Here is a 16,956-nt window from a genome sequence, read left to right as displayed (position 1 = left end):
AGCCTGGTCAGTTGCGTACATGAACTGATGAAGCCTCTTGGATGAGAGGTGAAACGTCTTCCTAGACAAAAAATCATGTTGTATTTGTAACATAGTTAAAAAGGTTCATGGTAAATAAATCCCACTAAATGGGACAACACTGCCATCTACAGTTCTAAAACCTGCCGTAGTAGCAAAGGATTATGGGTAATCCTCAAAGCAACGGAGGATTACATTGAGGTAACGTGTCTGAGAATGCCTGTGGACAAAAACAATGTTAACTTATTTCTTAAGTACTTAAACGCTAAGCTGACTGTATTTTGTAGGATATAAGTTATTTTGCATTAAGTTTGTCACGTTTTTATTAAGTCATCTGGTCTTATTTATGTGTTTTGCTGTTAGTGATTTCCCTCCAGTGTCGCTAGCTAAAAATAACATAGATGATTGGACGCCACCATTATCTTTTGTTATATACGCAGGTTCGTTTGTGTTAAAGAGACTGCAGTAATGTTGTGGTGTAATTACGATGTTATGTAAGTAAGTTACATCATTTTTAGAAATATAAAATATAAAACGGGTAACAGTCCAGTTTAAAAAAATTGTATGATATATTTTAAATATGAAATATTTCTGTTATTGTATTTTATTTTCATTCATAATTTAACAGTCAGACCGTTTTTATTGTGTTTATTGTATTTACATAAGTTTAGATCTATACGATCACTGTATACTGTGTACTTTAATTTTGTAAGCATGAAAAATGTAAAACAAATTGTAACGAATGGGTAATCCTCAAAGCAACGGAGGATTACATTGAGAGCATGCGCTGTTTGTCCACGACAGATGATTGAACGCCACCATTATCTTTTGTTATATACGCAGAACGAATAAACGGCTGTTACCCAAACCTGATCAGCTCCGAGATTCATTTGGCCAGAGGACGCCCCACAGAGAGGTCACATATAGTCATGTTAAAAGACACCAAAGTATCAAACAATGAAGTACTTGCATTTAGACGTGAGCCCTGAGACTGTCTGGGTCAGCTGTGCTCAGCTCTGAACGCTAGGATTTGGTTGCTCTTCGCGATTTCTTTGAATTTCATGAATTTATCTATGTAGAAGTCAGTGGCGGCTGCTGGTCTTTGAAGGAGGGGAAGCTCATCTTCCTGGCCTACATCATAAATGTGTTTGTTTATTTATATGTAATTTCTACTCTTCATTCCTTTTCAAGAAAATGATCTGTAACCTTGTCGTACCAACTAGGCATCTTTTCCAGGGACTTGACCAGTGTCCTCTCAATGGCCAGCAGAGCTAGGCTGCTTAAACGGCCCTGGCCCAGCTGGAGCTGGGCCGCCAGGCTACTATGAAGTGTGACCGCCTGTGAGTGTGAGTGATCGTGACGGGAGAGAAGCTCCACAGCAGCTGTTGCTCGTTGGGGAAAGAAACCGCAGAGTGACAGAAAAGAGTCGCCAAACACAACGCTAGTCGTTTTTAACCAAGTTGTACACTGTACAACTGTTATACTTGCTCTGGTTTGTTTGTCTGCAAAATTCAATAAAAAAATTGGGGGAAATATTAGTGTCTTGAAAGCCCTACCTACTGGCCCCTGTACCAGCTCCCCTCGTAGTAAAGCTCGTTTTCTGTGTAAGGACTCCTCTCATGCTGCTGCAGAGGTTTACTGTTACTTTCAGCAGTATTAGTGGTTAAAAAAGACGTATCTCCGTTAATAGTTCATACACACAAATAAAATTGTGCATGGCTTATTTGATGTATGTAAGTGCTGAAAAATACCCTGGGATGACTTTACACCGGAAGCATGACAAAATCAACTTAGCAGAAAGTGGATTTTATAACTATACTAAACTACAAGTACAGTATACCTCCAAAATGTAATTGAGTCAAAGTAGCCTAGTGCATTTCCACTGCTGGTTCATTTGTGTAAATAATCAGAGAACGTTTCTAATAATTAGAGGAGCATCAGGCCATACAGTCACCGCCTCTCATGTGTCTGCAGCCGGATGTTCGTGGGGCCCGGCCAACTCAAAGTGATTCATAAAATCCTCCGTGTGCATCTTCAGCAGCCGGCCTCCTCCGCCACAGCAGCTCTCTGTGACACATCTGTCGGCTGGTTCAGCACCTCGGACAGAGAACTCTCCGATAGGCTGCGGTTCGTCAGCGGCCAATGGCTTCAGCGGCGCTGCTGCGACAGCGACGAGCAGCAGCAGCAGCAGCAGCAGCAGCATCCCGGCTGCAGCCAATCAGGAGGCGCCCTTTCTCTCCCGCATCCAACCCGAATAACTGCAGATGCCCGCATCAAAGCAGCGGTCCCCCCTCTCTCCCCTCTCCCCCCTCTCCCTCTCTCTCTCTGGCAGGTTTTCATAGCTTAGGTCTATTTTTGGAATTCATTGTGGCCATTTTCATTCTCCTTCGCTCTCTTGCTCTTCTCCTTTGTGTTGATGAAGTTTTTTACAGCGGAGTGCGCTTTTTTTTGATTGATGTCAGAGCTAGGTTTGTCCGACATTAACAGCCGTGACCGAATGAATTTTCGGTTCTCAATGGAAGACATCTTCCTACTCGCTGCGAGCGAAGGAGTGGAGCACAGTTCACGTTTGCTTCGCATCTGTATTCCCATCGACGAGCGAGGGACGTCTTATAGCTAAATGAGGATCTGAAAAAGGCAGCAGGCCACCGGCCGGAGACGAACCTGTCCGCCTGTCACGGGCGCTTCTGTAGGCTAGAATCAGGGACCGAACCGTTCTCACGCCCTGGACCCTGTACAGCTTGTGTCGGCGCTGTGGAAACTGAGCCTTTTTCACATTTTGACCGTATTTGCCCAAAAGCAAGGGGGTCAAATTGTGATCCATGGATCTGACACGAAGAGTGGATTAATCACAAGGTAAGAACAGATAAAGATTTGTTTTGCTTCATGAATCAACATTATTTCAGCTCTGCAAATGTTAAAAGATAAATCAACCCAGAGAAGCCTAGCCATAAATCCAGGGAAGGCACACAGGTGTGTGGCCGCTCTATTCTTTGTATTGACATGATTTATGTTGCTCACAAATGAATCATACATATATAAAAGACAACAGCATCATATGTGTTATGTTGAGGCTGCGGATGTGTGAGAACACAGGCACATCAGCTGGTGGTTGTGAAGCTGCCGTGTGTTGGGCTGTTTTCCAGGCTTCCATTTTGAAGCTAAGATGGATGCTTGCGCACATTTCTTTCTCATGCCTCTGTTCTTATATAATACTGATGTACAGTGGAGCGGCTGCAGGCCCGTGTTGCATACTCTGTGCTTTAAGGTGAGATACATCAGTCAGTAACAATGTTGAAGATTAAAACCGGATGGAAATGAAATTCATAGTTGCTGAGGTGCCAAGACATGTTGATTTTATCTTCAGCTGACTCCTTTATGTGATCCTTCATTACACCAGTGCTGTGACCTGTAGGCTGCATTTCTACTGTGAAGGAATGCCATCACATTATAGCTATAGAATTCATAATCACACTTCAGTCAGGTTGTAAGATAAAACATAATAAAACAATATATGCATACATATCTATAAACATTTGAAAGGTAAACACAGTGATTTGAAAACTTAAAATTGCAGTCAGTTACTCCATATTTGCTGAAACTCTCACTTTATCCTGACAGCACAATAAGACAGAAGATCTGTGAAAGTCATGTTCCTCTGCTTCAACCCATGGACAGAAAAAAGAATGGACATCAAACGAAAAAATGTCGCCCATTCATTCCTATGGAAAGCTGCTCAGTGGTGCAGGTTCCCGTAAGGCTGCCGCCATTTTTGGTTCTCATGAACACGGGAGGACTTACCGGATGTATAAAAATTCACGTTCCTGAGTCCATGCCTGAGCGCCAAGCACGAAACAACACGGAAAACAATGAAAAACAATAGAAAAAACAACCGCCACAATGCACAAAAAGTTTGAGCAGAAGAGTTATGTCTCTGCCGGAGCCTTGCACTGAGCTTTACGGAGACTGGAAGTTTTTCACTACGCCTCTTTTTTGCCGTGCACCCTCCTTCTCCTGCCCGTAGCTCGATTTTGGTCGGGGCTGAAATTATGCCCAAATACTTTTTTTTTAGTAAAGGTTCTGAAGATAATTATGAGTCTTTTGTGAGAGTGAATGGGCGAGTGTGCTTCCGCCACATGATCGTCACTTAAACAGGCGATTGCTACAGTACCGCTAGGCCAATGGTGGCATACAGTGAGAGCGCTAATCCTGGAGACCCGCTTCAACCTGACTCTCCTAATTGCATTGGAGTCCCACTGCGTCTGACCACCCACTCACTAGCCGGTGAGTCTCTGACACATTGTCAATGACTGTTCATGAACTCGGACCATCTGTGAAAATATATAAAATAATACAAATAAAGACTGTTACTGTACTGCCTATTATTCACATAAAGTCTTTCAGAAACATATTTTAGTTACTGTTTAGCTGTAAAATTAGAATGTTTCTGACCAAGTCGAGGCAGAACCAAACCCATCCTTCAGTGGGACAAACCTTCTCATTTTATATCTAAACAGTAACTCAAATATGTTGCTGAAACACTATTGTCAATATTGATTCATTGACACTGCATCAGAGACTCCACGGCTCTGATTGGTTGTTTTAGGTTTGTCAGCTGGAAGCAGAGAAACATGACTTTTCCACAGATCGCCTGTCTCATTGCAGGGCTCCAGACTGCGACCAGATGGTCGTAGTGTTATACTTTACCTCTGTGAGTACTGTAGGCTACACTGCGGCTAACACTATGCAAAGGCACCTGCAGCCCCACAGCTCTCTGCTAAAATCAACCCCCCTGTAAAGAAAATACTGACATTTTAAAATAGAGTTAAAATCTCGTTCTTGTTGACTCAATATCGTGCAGCGGCTAGTCACAGCCCTAATTCTGAACGAATGGTATATTTTTCAACATTGTACTGTCATGACAGTCATGGTGCTGTTGTTTACCTTCTATGTTGCATCTTCAAAAGAGAACAATAAAAATGTGACACTGAATTTGAAACAGCACATTGTAATTTCTGCATCTGTTCTTGATTTGCTGTGTGTGCCCCTAAAATTTCTGGTTGTGCCCCTAAAAATTTCAGTTAGGGGCCACAGTGCTCCTGGTGAAAAAAGTTAGTCTGGAGCCCTGCATTGGGCCGTCAGGATATAGGGACAGTTTCAGCTCTGGGAAAGATAATAAGTGGACCTTGATTAGATTTCTCTTTGCTCCCTCTTTACAAAAACAGCTGAAGATTCCAGTGTGAATATTAATTACTGGCTTTAGAAACACTAGTGTGACCAAAAAAAAAAAAAAAAAAAAAAATATATATATATATATATATATATATATATATATATATATAATCTTAAACGTTGAATACAGAGAATGATCAGAACACCACCATCTAGTGTCTTAAAGTCGTATTCGCAACAACAAAAAATAATTCCATCAGTCGGGTTGCCAGTTGGTCAGACCCCGCCCAGTAGCCTACAGGAGACTAGAGTCTGTTTGAGCCTGTTTGAACCTGTCCCCTCCAGCAAATCACACTATAAAAACAAGGATTAGAGGAGTTTGACTGACAGTTAGCGTTAGCCGTTAGCATTAGCCGATCCAGCTAAGTAAAGATGAAAGTAATGTTAGCGATCAAGGAGAACCGTAGCCATTTGGGCGTGCGTTTTAATGGCGTTTCTCTCCTTTCTCTCAGTCCATGGAGTGAATGCTTGGCCTATATTGACTCTGGTTTTTGCCCGTCTCCGCTCACTCAGCTGCTGAGACAAATAACGCCTCCTTCACTGAGGCTCCGAAGCAGCTGCAGGATTGGCAAACTCCATTTCACCCAGTGCCAGCCTACAGTAGCTGCACCCAACAACAAACAAACTTGGCAACCAGCAACAGCCAACGCTATTGGCTGCTACAATGGAAACAGAATGGGACAGAAAATCATTGTCAAACCTATCAAATTTAAAAACATTTTTTAATTAAAATTTAATATATTTTTGTATGGAAAAGCAATACTTTCAATCCGTCCCCCTCAAAACACCCCACGGGTGTATTATTTAAACAAATATATAGCTTTAATAAAGATTCTACATATTCAACCTTTAATTAACTAAACTGGAATAATTTGGTCATTGTTGTTGTCGGCTTCATTTTGCAGTGTTTACTACCTGTAATGTAACTAATGGAGAATATGGTCACTCCTTCCTGTTCTCCTCTTACAGGTTCAAGTTCCTCCAGAAGTGAGACACTTTGGTCCTCTCAAAACTCTTTGTCTAGACCAATCAAAGAGCTTTCCCCCCACTACTCCCCGCTCCACCCATCCTCTGCCCCACTAGTAACCCTTGTGCAGACATCATGGGCACGGTGCTGTCTCTGTCTCCCAGCTACCGCAAGGCAGTGCTGTTTGAGGACGGCCCGGCCACGGTAGGCCACTACACAGCGGTCCAGAACAGCAAGAACTCCAAGGATGCTGCAACAGTTGCTGGAAAATCCCTTAAGCGCCCCTCTATCATCAGTGTGTTGCCATGGAAACGCATTGTGGCTGTATCGTCGAAAAGGAAGGGCTCCAAGAAGCTGCAAGCAGACGGCGGGGACGGGGGGAAAGGAAGCTCTCCAGATGGCCATGCCACGGCAAACTCAGCCTCCAATAGCCTGAAGCTAAAGAAGTCTCAGTCCTGCGCTAACCTTTCCTCTTTCTCCTCAAGCCAGGACCCCTCGGCTACCACCACCACTACCTCCTCCCACCTGCCTATCTCTAAGACCTTGGCTAACGTAGCTACTGTTGTTGCCAAAAAGAATTCCCTCACAGGCTCCGGCATCCAGCCATCTACTGCAACCGGCACACCCAAACGTGTCATTGTCCAGGTAACCCTCACCCTATTTGTCTGTCACTAAGGGTCCGTCCACACTAACGTGTGTATTCTTCAAAGCGTGTTTCTCTGCACGGTTTGTCCTTTCATCCACACGTAACATGTGTTTTGGGCTCCTGAAACCGGGGTTTTTTGTAACCGGAGTCCAAGGTGAACTTTTTGGAAAAGTCCAGTTTCAGCAGTCATGTGTGGCCCGGAAAACCAAGGAAACCCTTAATTTCTTGTTGACATTGTTTGAGGTCACACTGTGCGGCTGTAAACAGTAAGTTGTATCCATGGAGACTTGTGGAGCACTCTAGACGTGACCAGCTGACAGAGGCAGATTTTGGGGTTTCATGTGGTGGGAGATATTTTTTTTTTAACACCAGTGGTGTGGACAGGATTTTAATTTTAACAGGGATCCATTAAAGTTCGGTTTCAAAAATACCCGTGTTTGTGTTGACTAGGCCTAAAATGAGTATTTTTCAAAGCATTCTATCATCTTTAGCTTCTTCGACTCTTGCTGCCTCATTTCACCAATCCTTTCCCTGATCCTCTTTCTTACCTTCCCTTTTTCTTTCCCTCTCTCTCCAACACAGGCCTCAACCAGTGAACTGATGCGTAGCCTGGGTGAGTTCCTGTGCCGTCGGTGCTACAGACTGAAGCGTTTATCCCCGACTGATCCTGTGCTGTGGCTGCGCAGTGTCGACCGCTCCCTCCTCCTACAGGGCTGGCAGGATCAGGGCTTCATCACTCCGGCCAACGTGGTCTTCCTCTACATGCTGTGCCGTGACGTTGTCTCATCCGAGGTGGCCTCAGAGCGCGAGCTGCAGGCCTCTCTGCTGACCTGCCTCTACCTGTCCTACTCCTACATGGGCAACGAGATCTCCTACCCACTGAAGCCCTTCCTGGTCGAAGCGGAGAAGGAAGCCTTCTGGGACCGCTGCCTGGAAATCATCAACCGCATGAGCGGCAAGATGCTCCAGATCAACACCGACCCACACTTCTTTACCCAGGTGTTTGCTGACCTGAAGAACGAGAGCAAGAAAGAGGAGGAGAAGACCAAGCTCCTCATAGGCCTTGACCGATAAGAGGGAGCTGGGAGGGTGGGAGGAAGGATGGATGGCTGGAAAGATTGATGGAGTTAATAGGTTGAGTTGGACTAATTCAAGTATAGTAATACTATGGAGCAGTACTGTTGTCTGGCGTCTCTACTAGTTTATCATTAACCAAATTTCCTGTTTGTAACCCAGAAGAACCTGTGGGGTGTTATACAGCATTTAAATCATTGGAGTTGGGCAATGAGCCACAAAACATTAACAGACAGAGGCAGAAACTGAACTGCTTCTGAAAGCAGCAACTTGAACAACAACAAAGCCGATTAAATCAGGCCTGCGGTGTGTGGCCATGATTGGATCTGATTCGATTCTCTTTAATGACAGGCTACTTGTTGATATCCTGCCTTAAACACTGGGCTCAGGATGTGACAAGAACATGCTTTAATGCAAATATATGATAATTTGTCCCGTTGAAGTATTTTTCTGTCTATTGTTTAAAAAAAAAATGAATGGCTTTAGAAATGCCAGACAACACAGATTTACTAATTAAAGGTGAAGACTATAAATATAAAGATACAGAATATTGATATGATGATATTGTGTGATAGCGTCCAGACATTTCCACTATAGAGAAATGTCACGATAATGAAAATCAAGAACCACCTTGCATGAGGTCACTTCATACGTCTTTGCACATGACCACCTGCTTATTGCCAACTCCACTTTACCTTATTCCTATTGTCCTGCCCGAGCTTATTGCACTCACCAACACAGGCTGTGAGCTCCACTTTTGAAACTTTAAGATCATTAAATTAAACACCACAACATGGATGAGTTAGAATCAACCACACAACTAGTCGTCAAACTACTGGGACTGAATTTAAGTCGCTATTTGGCATAATTGTACTGTAGTGGATGAATTCATCCACATCTTACATGAAGTACTGTAGGCCTACTTTCAAGGGAATATTTGGGTTTATCCAGTCAAATGTGCTATGAATTGGGAGGTCAGTTATGTACTGTATGAAATACTAATCCCTTGGACACACATTATAAATCATCAAACAAGCCCTTCTGTAAGCTGTTAACATTGGCAGAAACATGGGGAAATGCAATACTTACACCTCCAGGGTATATTTTACAATTATTTCACTCCTTCCTGTTCCCCTGCACTTCCTCCTGCAGTCCATATTGGTGCTGTCCTGAGTGACCACTTTCTGTTTTACAGAAAGAAAGAAAGAAAGAAAAAAAGAAAGAAAGAAAGAAAAGATTTCTGTTGTGTGCTACTGTACGAATGATCAGTTGAGCTGGGTCGTGGAAGACATAGACATTGGGTCATGAGATCTGTCTCAACCAATGGCTACACACGTCCGAATGAAAGAAGTGACTATATTCCGGGTGTGTGTGAGCAGATGCTACAAGTGTTGATCGGACCTTTCTTCCAAAACGATGCTTTGATGTTGCTCTCACCACTCAGTTCGAGGGAGCTCCTCTGCTGTTGGGAGTGTCGCCTCCTTCTCCTCTCTCCTCTTTCCTCCGCTCGTTACGCTTCACGACAACCTGGACAAAACAGATTCGCTCTCTCTGTCCACTTGCTCCAGTCCAATTCAATTGTCCCATATTTAGAGACTTTCTGGTTTGATGACCTGATGGCTTAGTTATTCACCGAGTTTTTTGACATGCATGTGTGCTTCTATAGGTTTCCTAGCATTCTGCTTTGTGTTGGGCACACCGCACCTAATGTTACAGAAGAGACTTGGCAGTCGCCACACTGAACTGCTGAAAGCTAGACTCAGTGATGTGACATCCAGGGGACTTGGCACAAGGACTCCCTAATGAAGGAAATGTGTGAACGGCTAGTTGTATCTTTGCCTAATCCAGTAATAGCGCAAGTGAGCAATTTATACTGCATTTTAGTGAAGTTGGCAGCTTCACAAGTGACCTGTTTTAGAAAGAATAGTCTAAATTTGAGCAGCAGATGCCAAGGTATCCTGATGTTTAATCCCTAGTTGGGCAAAGCTCCAAAAGTGGTGGATCCTACATCACCCATATTACATGATTTTAAAGTTGTTCTCCATAAGATTTGAGATGCCTTGTTGCTAGCGGCCTCTGTGGCAGTAAGATGTAACTGCAGGTGAGCCTGTTCTTTCGGAGCCTCCATCTTGTCACGTTCATGGTCACATTTTTTTGCTCTTTTGTAAACTTGAAACACACTATTGAAACACATTCACCTCTCTAGTCCGAGTCTGTCCCCTATATGTTCCCTCTTAAATCCACACACACATGTTCCTGTTACACTTCTACCCTTACTACAAGCCTGACTGAATTTCCGATTACAAATGAACGCAGCATAACAAGGGATAGACCAACCGCTGTCCGCAGGGTCACTAACATGGCGGCTTATTTACATTTAGCCCAGGAATGTCGGAATGTGAAATACTCAGAAAAAAAGGAAAGTAGAAGTGCTTTCATTAGTAGGTCAAATGATCAGTCACCAGTGTATTAACTCACTATTTGATAGATATTAACTTAAAAGTCAATAGTCAATAGATGGAAATCTTACAGAGTACAACTTTAAAGCCCACACCTTCAGTTTGTAACGGAGGCTAAACATTTTTTAAGTCTCAAGCCCAAGCAGAAACGACCCTGGTGATATCATTAGGATTATTTTTTCAAACTTTGGGAAGATCCCTCCAGAGCCACTAAAGAAATTATACTCTTTCCTTGATCATGTCACATCACTAGGTCTAACCAAAGCCAGTTTTAGAAAAGCTCTGCCTTCTCAAACAGGGCACCTTGTGCCATATCATTTTAAAGACTAATTATCATGCAAAAAAAAAAAAAAAAACACACACAAGACACTATGAAACATGAGTCAACTCAAAGTCTCTGATTGTGAGAAAGACTATAATGGAACCACAAATACACTCTTTCACAATGTTGCTACATCATGTGTCAGAGGTGTAGACGAGGAAACAGAGACTTTGTTCAGATGTCAAGGAAATGGAGTCGAAATGGAAAGCTTGTGATTTTAACACACAGTGAGGTTGTATGTGTCACCGCAAAATGAAAGCCAAACTTCGAGTCATCCAAAGCTGGAATATTTAGCATTCTGTTGGTGAATTTATAATCTATGAAAAAATTTATTTGCCCTGCTCTCCAATTTTTAAAAACTAAAATAACAGTTCCTTATTTACTTTAAAAAAAACATGGGGATGGCATTCTAAAAGCTTGTTATCAAATCAGAATGTCATGCCTGTCTTGAGGCTGGGTTGGTCCACAATACAGGTGATTTTTTGTGTTCAAATGAGAACCGGCTGGGCTGCAGTAGGTGCTATGCTGTGAAAATAATGTAGCCTTGATGCAGACTCAGACCTCATGAGACAAATATGCACATGAAGAATGAATCCATGGCAAACAAGCTTGTTTACATGTCCTTCCTGCTAGCTGTTTCTGATGGGTCGAACAGTACACCAGTAGCATTCCTATGATGACTGTTGAATAGTCATTTTCTCTCTTAATTTGTTGTACTTAAAGATCCAAACTGTAAATAGTAGTTTGGTGTGAATTATATCCTATATTTGGCTAACTGAAAAAAGCCACAAGGATTAACTAAAAATGTGTGTTTTACTTCAATATAATGATTTGATTGGTCGCGGAGTAGAGGAGTGTTGAAACCAAGAACTGTTACCTGGATTCTTTGTGGTAAATCTTAAAGGAGCTGTGCTTTTAATACTGAAAAAAGTGGGCCTACAAAGTCCTTTGAATTTCCTATGGAGAGCAGGCGATCCGGCCGCCCGTTACAGGAGGGATACAGCCTGGTGAGTTGTCTGACTGGATCTGAATTTGCATCAACACGACTCAACCTCAACTTTATGCAAATGAGACCCGTCCACCTCAACAAACCAGGCTCGCTAAGCTCAGATCAAACAGTCAAACTAGGCATCGCTGATCAAATTTCTTGCTTGAAATGTTTTCAAAAATATATATTAGTGTACTGTTTACCTGTAAACTGAGAACATTTGTGACATGGTTCCCATGTTGTTAACAGTCGGGCCATAACTAAGTACTGCCCACCGGACAGAGCAAGCCAGACTGCCTTGGGTTTTGACCATAGACTGTATAAAAAATGGATGTAGCATACCCATCGAGAACCGTTCTTTCAACTTGATCCAATCGTACTCTATGGGAGCCGCCATCTTGTCAGAATTTGACTCCTCCCCATTTCCTCTTACCAAAAAGGGGCATGTATGTGCTGTTGGGGGAGGGAGATCATTCACTTCCATCTGGCTGACAAGAAGTGAGGGCCAGCGGCTTAAAGCGGGTTAAAGTTTATTCATAAACTTTATTTTTTAAAGATTTATTGATAAACTTTAACCTCCAGTAAAATAAAAACTAGTCTGATCCAAACAAATCCAGATATATGCAGATATATTAGTGTTCTGAATATTGAGTACAGCTCCTTTAAGGACCGTAACTTACTGTTCACTAAGCCCTGTCCCCTTTATCATTGCCACACCGTCCAGCTTTCTGTTCTTACACAGCACATACAGTTTACAGTGACAATGGTGGCAGATTTATGATGAATGAAACTATAGGTCCTCGATTTCAGACAGAGTCGGAAAATATATGTGTTTGTCAGCTTCTACTTTCTAGCTGGCAAGGGTCACTGGCACACATTATAAACTGTAGCTAGATAATTGAGCTAATATCAGCTCAATGAGCTGGTTAAAATGATGTGTTTGGTTCACTTTTATTGTTTCCAGCTGACTGGATTTTAAAATGATGTAAAAGGTGTCTTAAATATATGTCTGGAAACTGGGCTTCTACTCTAGCTAGTAAGCTAGTTAGCTTGCCATGCTCCTAAAACCTTTGGTCTTTTGGTTTTGGTTTTAGTTTTGGAGGGGATTTAGCGAACACCCAATTATTTCTACTAAATTATTCCCTATCCTAAGTACAAAACCCACACACCCACTCAGACTCGGAATATTATATTTTGATTATTTAATAACATGTGGATGTCAGATGACAGCTTTTGACAGACAAGAGGAGAGGTATTTCTCTGTGAAACAAAAGATCTGCAAAGATCCTTTGAGAGGTCCTTCCAGCTCTGCAGGGACAATAAAAAAAAGACAAGGAAGCCAGGACAGGAGGCAAGGAAAGGAACCGTATCCTCTGAATGAGCCTCTTTCTTGAAGTAGAGAGAAGTATGGGATGACTAGACCCCCTCGTATACATGCTCTCATCATTGATCAACCCATAACTATGTGCCATATTTTATCTTGCAACACGTACAAGACCAAAACTATCGTGTAACATATGAAGCTTATGATAATGATGAAGTTATTATGGTTTTCCTTCCTTTTCATTTGTGAATCATATTGTGAAAACAAAAATCTTTGTTGAACAAAAGTCAAGGCTACTAGTGTTACTAGACTGTTGATGCTGCAGTCTGTTACTATGTGGATGTATGAATATGTATGTGAGAAATAATCATTTGATCAACTGTTACAGGTACTTTATAAAAAAAAACATTTACAAGAACGGCGTTCTTTTTTTATTCTCACCTGAAATGATGTGATAGATAGAGAGGTAGACAGACAGACGGACAGACAGACCGACTGTTCTTCTCAGCAGTGCAGAACTGAGTTGTTCTTGTAATCTACAGCAGTTACAGGTGAGGCAGCTGAGGAGTTTATTTGGCTCAGGGATGAAGAGGTATTTGGGGTGATTTGAGAGTTCCTAACTGGGATGAAGCCCCATAATTGGCAGTTCTCTTATTGCTTGGGGGTAGTCTTGACAGGTGTTGTGCCACACCAAGAGCCATCAAGGATGCACATTATTATAGCTGGGATGCTTAAATTTTGGGCTGTCTTGTGGAACTCTGTGACTTACTTTAGCACATCATTAACATGAACAAATTGAGAGTGATCTGATAAATAGGACTTAAACCACCTTAGTATGAAGTATGAAAATAAGAGACAGGAAATTAAGTTGAGCCAACAATTGTTTACTTTTGTCATAAAGAGTCATCTGCAATGCTAGTTGTATCTATTTATTTTTTACTGGAAAAGCAATAAATCTACTTCATGGTTGGTCAAAGTTTTAGGGCCCGTCCACACAGAGACACATTTTCCTGTTACCGCACAACTTTATTATTGATTTGGCCAACCATCCAAACACAGTCGGCGTTATCGGAGCCTGAAAGCTGTATCTTTTCAAACCGGGTTCCCAGAGTGGAAAGATTTTTAAAAAGTCCCCCATGGCGTTGTCGTCTAGACGGTGAAAGCTCAGACTTTGTTAAAGGATGGCATCATCTCCTCACTCCGACCTCTAACCCCGCAGGGTCACATCTTCTTCTCCGTTGTTGGTTAATTTCTGTGGCAGTTACAGCTCCACATCCAGGCCTGGCATGTGTACTACAGCGTTTTGAGTCTGTTTCAGTCCGTGTGGATTGAAAACTTTTTAGGAACCACAAAGAATAAAAGGTTGTTTTCGATCTTGTGGACGTACCCTTAATGTGGTAGGTATAAATAGCGATTCACAAGCCTCGATCATAAGTTCCTCAAATACTAAAACATTTTAATTCAAACATATGTATCCAGGGAAGTATTTCAGTAAACTGACAATGTTTCTAAACAACTTGAAAGCTCGGCATCAAACACACACATTGTATCATTCAATTTTATTACATTTTTATTTATAATGCCAATTCATAACAAGAGTTATATCAGGACACTTTCCATATAGAGAAGGTAGAGATCACACTGATTTACAGAGACCTAACTATTCACAGACATTTCTCACTTTGTAATGAATCACAGTTGAAGATTTTCAGTAGGCACAAACCTTTTCTACATTTACATTTCTGAACTCAAAAGGTTTGTATTCTTTATATACACCAAAAAATACAACTTGGCATTTTTAGAGTGTATTTACCAAATACTGTAAGTAGGACAGAAGAAAAGAAACCCTCTACTGAGTTAAACAGTAAACCCTGTCTGACACTGACATTTTGTGACTAAAAAGGTGATTTCACGTCTTAGCACTTCTCTGAGCTTTCAGCATTCAAACGTGTTCAGCCAACTTTAATTTGGACGTCACTAATCCATAAACCAATCACAGTCTAAAACGTAAAAGCTGGCAAATAAATCTGAACCCTCAATCTCAGAGTGGTCTGTCAGTACAGAGAGAAAACACACTGTCATCATAGCTGACACTGACAGTTACAAGGTAACAAACAACAGAAACTACAACCCCAATTCAATAAAGTTTGGACGTTGTCCATCCATCCATCCATCTTCAACCGCTTGTCCCTATCGGGGTCGCGGGTGGCCTGGAGCCAATCCCAGTGCCCTAGTTGGGATGTTGTGTAAAACATAAGTAAAAACAGATTACAACAATTTCCAAATCCTTTTTAACCTATATTCAAGTGAATACACTACAAAGACTGATAAGCTTTATTGTTCTTTTACAAATATTCACTCATTTTGAAGTTGATGCCTGCAACACGTTCAACAAAAGGCTGGGAAAGTTGAGGAATGCTCAAAAACAACAGTTTGGAACATTCCACAGGTGAACATGGAATCATTGGAAACAGGTGAGTGTCATGATTGGGTATAATAGGAGCATCCCTGAAAGACTCATTTGTTTTAGAGCAAGGATGGGGCAAGGTTCACCACTCTGTGAACAACCGTCTGAACAAATAGTCCAACAGTTTAAGAAGACCGTTTTTCAATGTACAATTGCAATGATTTTAGGGATTTCATCATCTACAATCCATAATATCATTAAAAGATTCAGAGAGTAATTTTTGGTCTATTCATGTCTTTCACGTCATTCGCACTTATCATGCCTGATGCGAGTGGGGGGGGTGCAGTAGTGTCGTGCCCACACACAGCTACAATTAGCTTCTGATCCATGTTGGTCTGAATGTAAACAGCAGTACGTGAGGGAAAATACATCATCTGCTTTAACTTGTCGCTGATTGGATTCCTTTACACACTCCAAGCGCTTCAGACGCTTCAACCGCTCCTTTCGCTACGCCTCCGCCTGACAGTGCATTCACAACAAAAGCAATAGAAGGCGATTAAATCGCCCAGAGCGCGAGTATCGCGTCGCTTGCTCACATTTGTCACATTTTTGATCATCACTTCATCCCTTCAATCGCACGTAGCAGCCAAGGCGGCTGGCTAACTGAAGCTAACCCCGGCTCAGCCTACTCTGCTGTTGTGCTAAATGGAAGTTATGCTAGTGCTAACCAGGGATCTGAATGCTTTTAAAAGAACAGAAATTAGCTCTCACAGGAAGTTTGTGGCTCTTAAAAGAGCCGTTATAGTGTAGTGAGATCAGGTCGTTAGTGATTTAACCTCTGAAGCTGTACAGGTGCGGCCCGATCTTCGGTAGATCAGACCGGGATACGCTTCACTCTTCACTGACGGCTTTCTTCTTCTTCTTCTTCTGGATTTCTCGTAGACTAGATGCCTAAAGGCACGTTGCTGCCATCCTCAGTCCATGGTTATATCCATTATATTATATCCACAAGAACAGTCTGATTTCCCCCAAGGACTGCAACAATGGCAGCTTTGGTGAGACCAGTGAGCCCCTGGATGTTTCATAGAGAACTTTGGTGGCTCTTACCGCAATCTCAACACTGACTGGCTGTCGTGGCAAAGCTTCCGCGATGTCGTTTGAAAAGTTCAAATTTTTCAACTTCAAGCGACACACACGATGAGACGATAAACGCGATGGACACATCATCGCTCTTATCGCTCAAAATGCGTCGCCTGAAGCGACAACGTGTGTCATCGGGTCATTTACATTGATTTTAACGGCTTGACGCTTTCATCGCCTCCATCGCTTTTGGTGTGAATGCACAGTGAATCGTGTGTCATCACGCCATTTACATTGATTTTCAATGTAGAGTTGTCGCTCAATTCACGTCATTGCGTTTGCATTTCAGAAATGACCCAGCTAATCTATGTTTCCCCATTATTTCTATGATAAAAGTATTTCAGCATGCCATAGTGCAGGTCTAACTCCACTTTTCCGT

The 16,956-nt window shown here is 42.2% G+C and overlaps 1 protein-coding gene across 1 annotated transcript; it reads left to right on the top strand.

Moving 5' to 3' along the window:
* Positions 1–6,352: 6,352 nt before the first annotated feature.
* LOC310959313 (cyclin-dependent kinase 5 activator 1-like) lies at positions 6,353–7,937 on the top strand (the record flags this gene model as incomplete). Its single annotated transcript, XM_083930615.1, has 2 exons — positions 6,353–6,862; positions 7,446–7,937. 2 exons carry the CDS (start codon positions 6,353–6,355, stop codon positions 7,935–7,937), a joined length of 1,002 nt encoding a protein of 333 aa, XP_083786741.1.
* Positions 7,938–16,956: the final 9,019 nt, after the last annotated feature.

Source organism: Echiichthys vipera (genome assembly GCF_963691815.1).
Source record: "Echiichthys vipera genome assembly, chromosome: 17".
Taxonomy (NCBI): domain Eukaryota; kingdom Metazoa; phylum Chordata; class Actinopteri; order Perciformes; family Trachinidae; genus Echiichthys; species Echiichthys vipera.
This window is presented reverse-complemented; position numbering and strand designations above follow the sequence as displayed.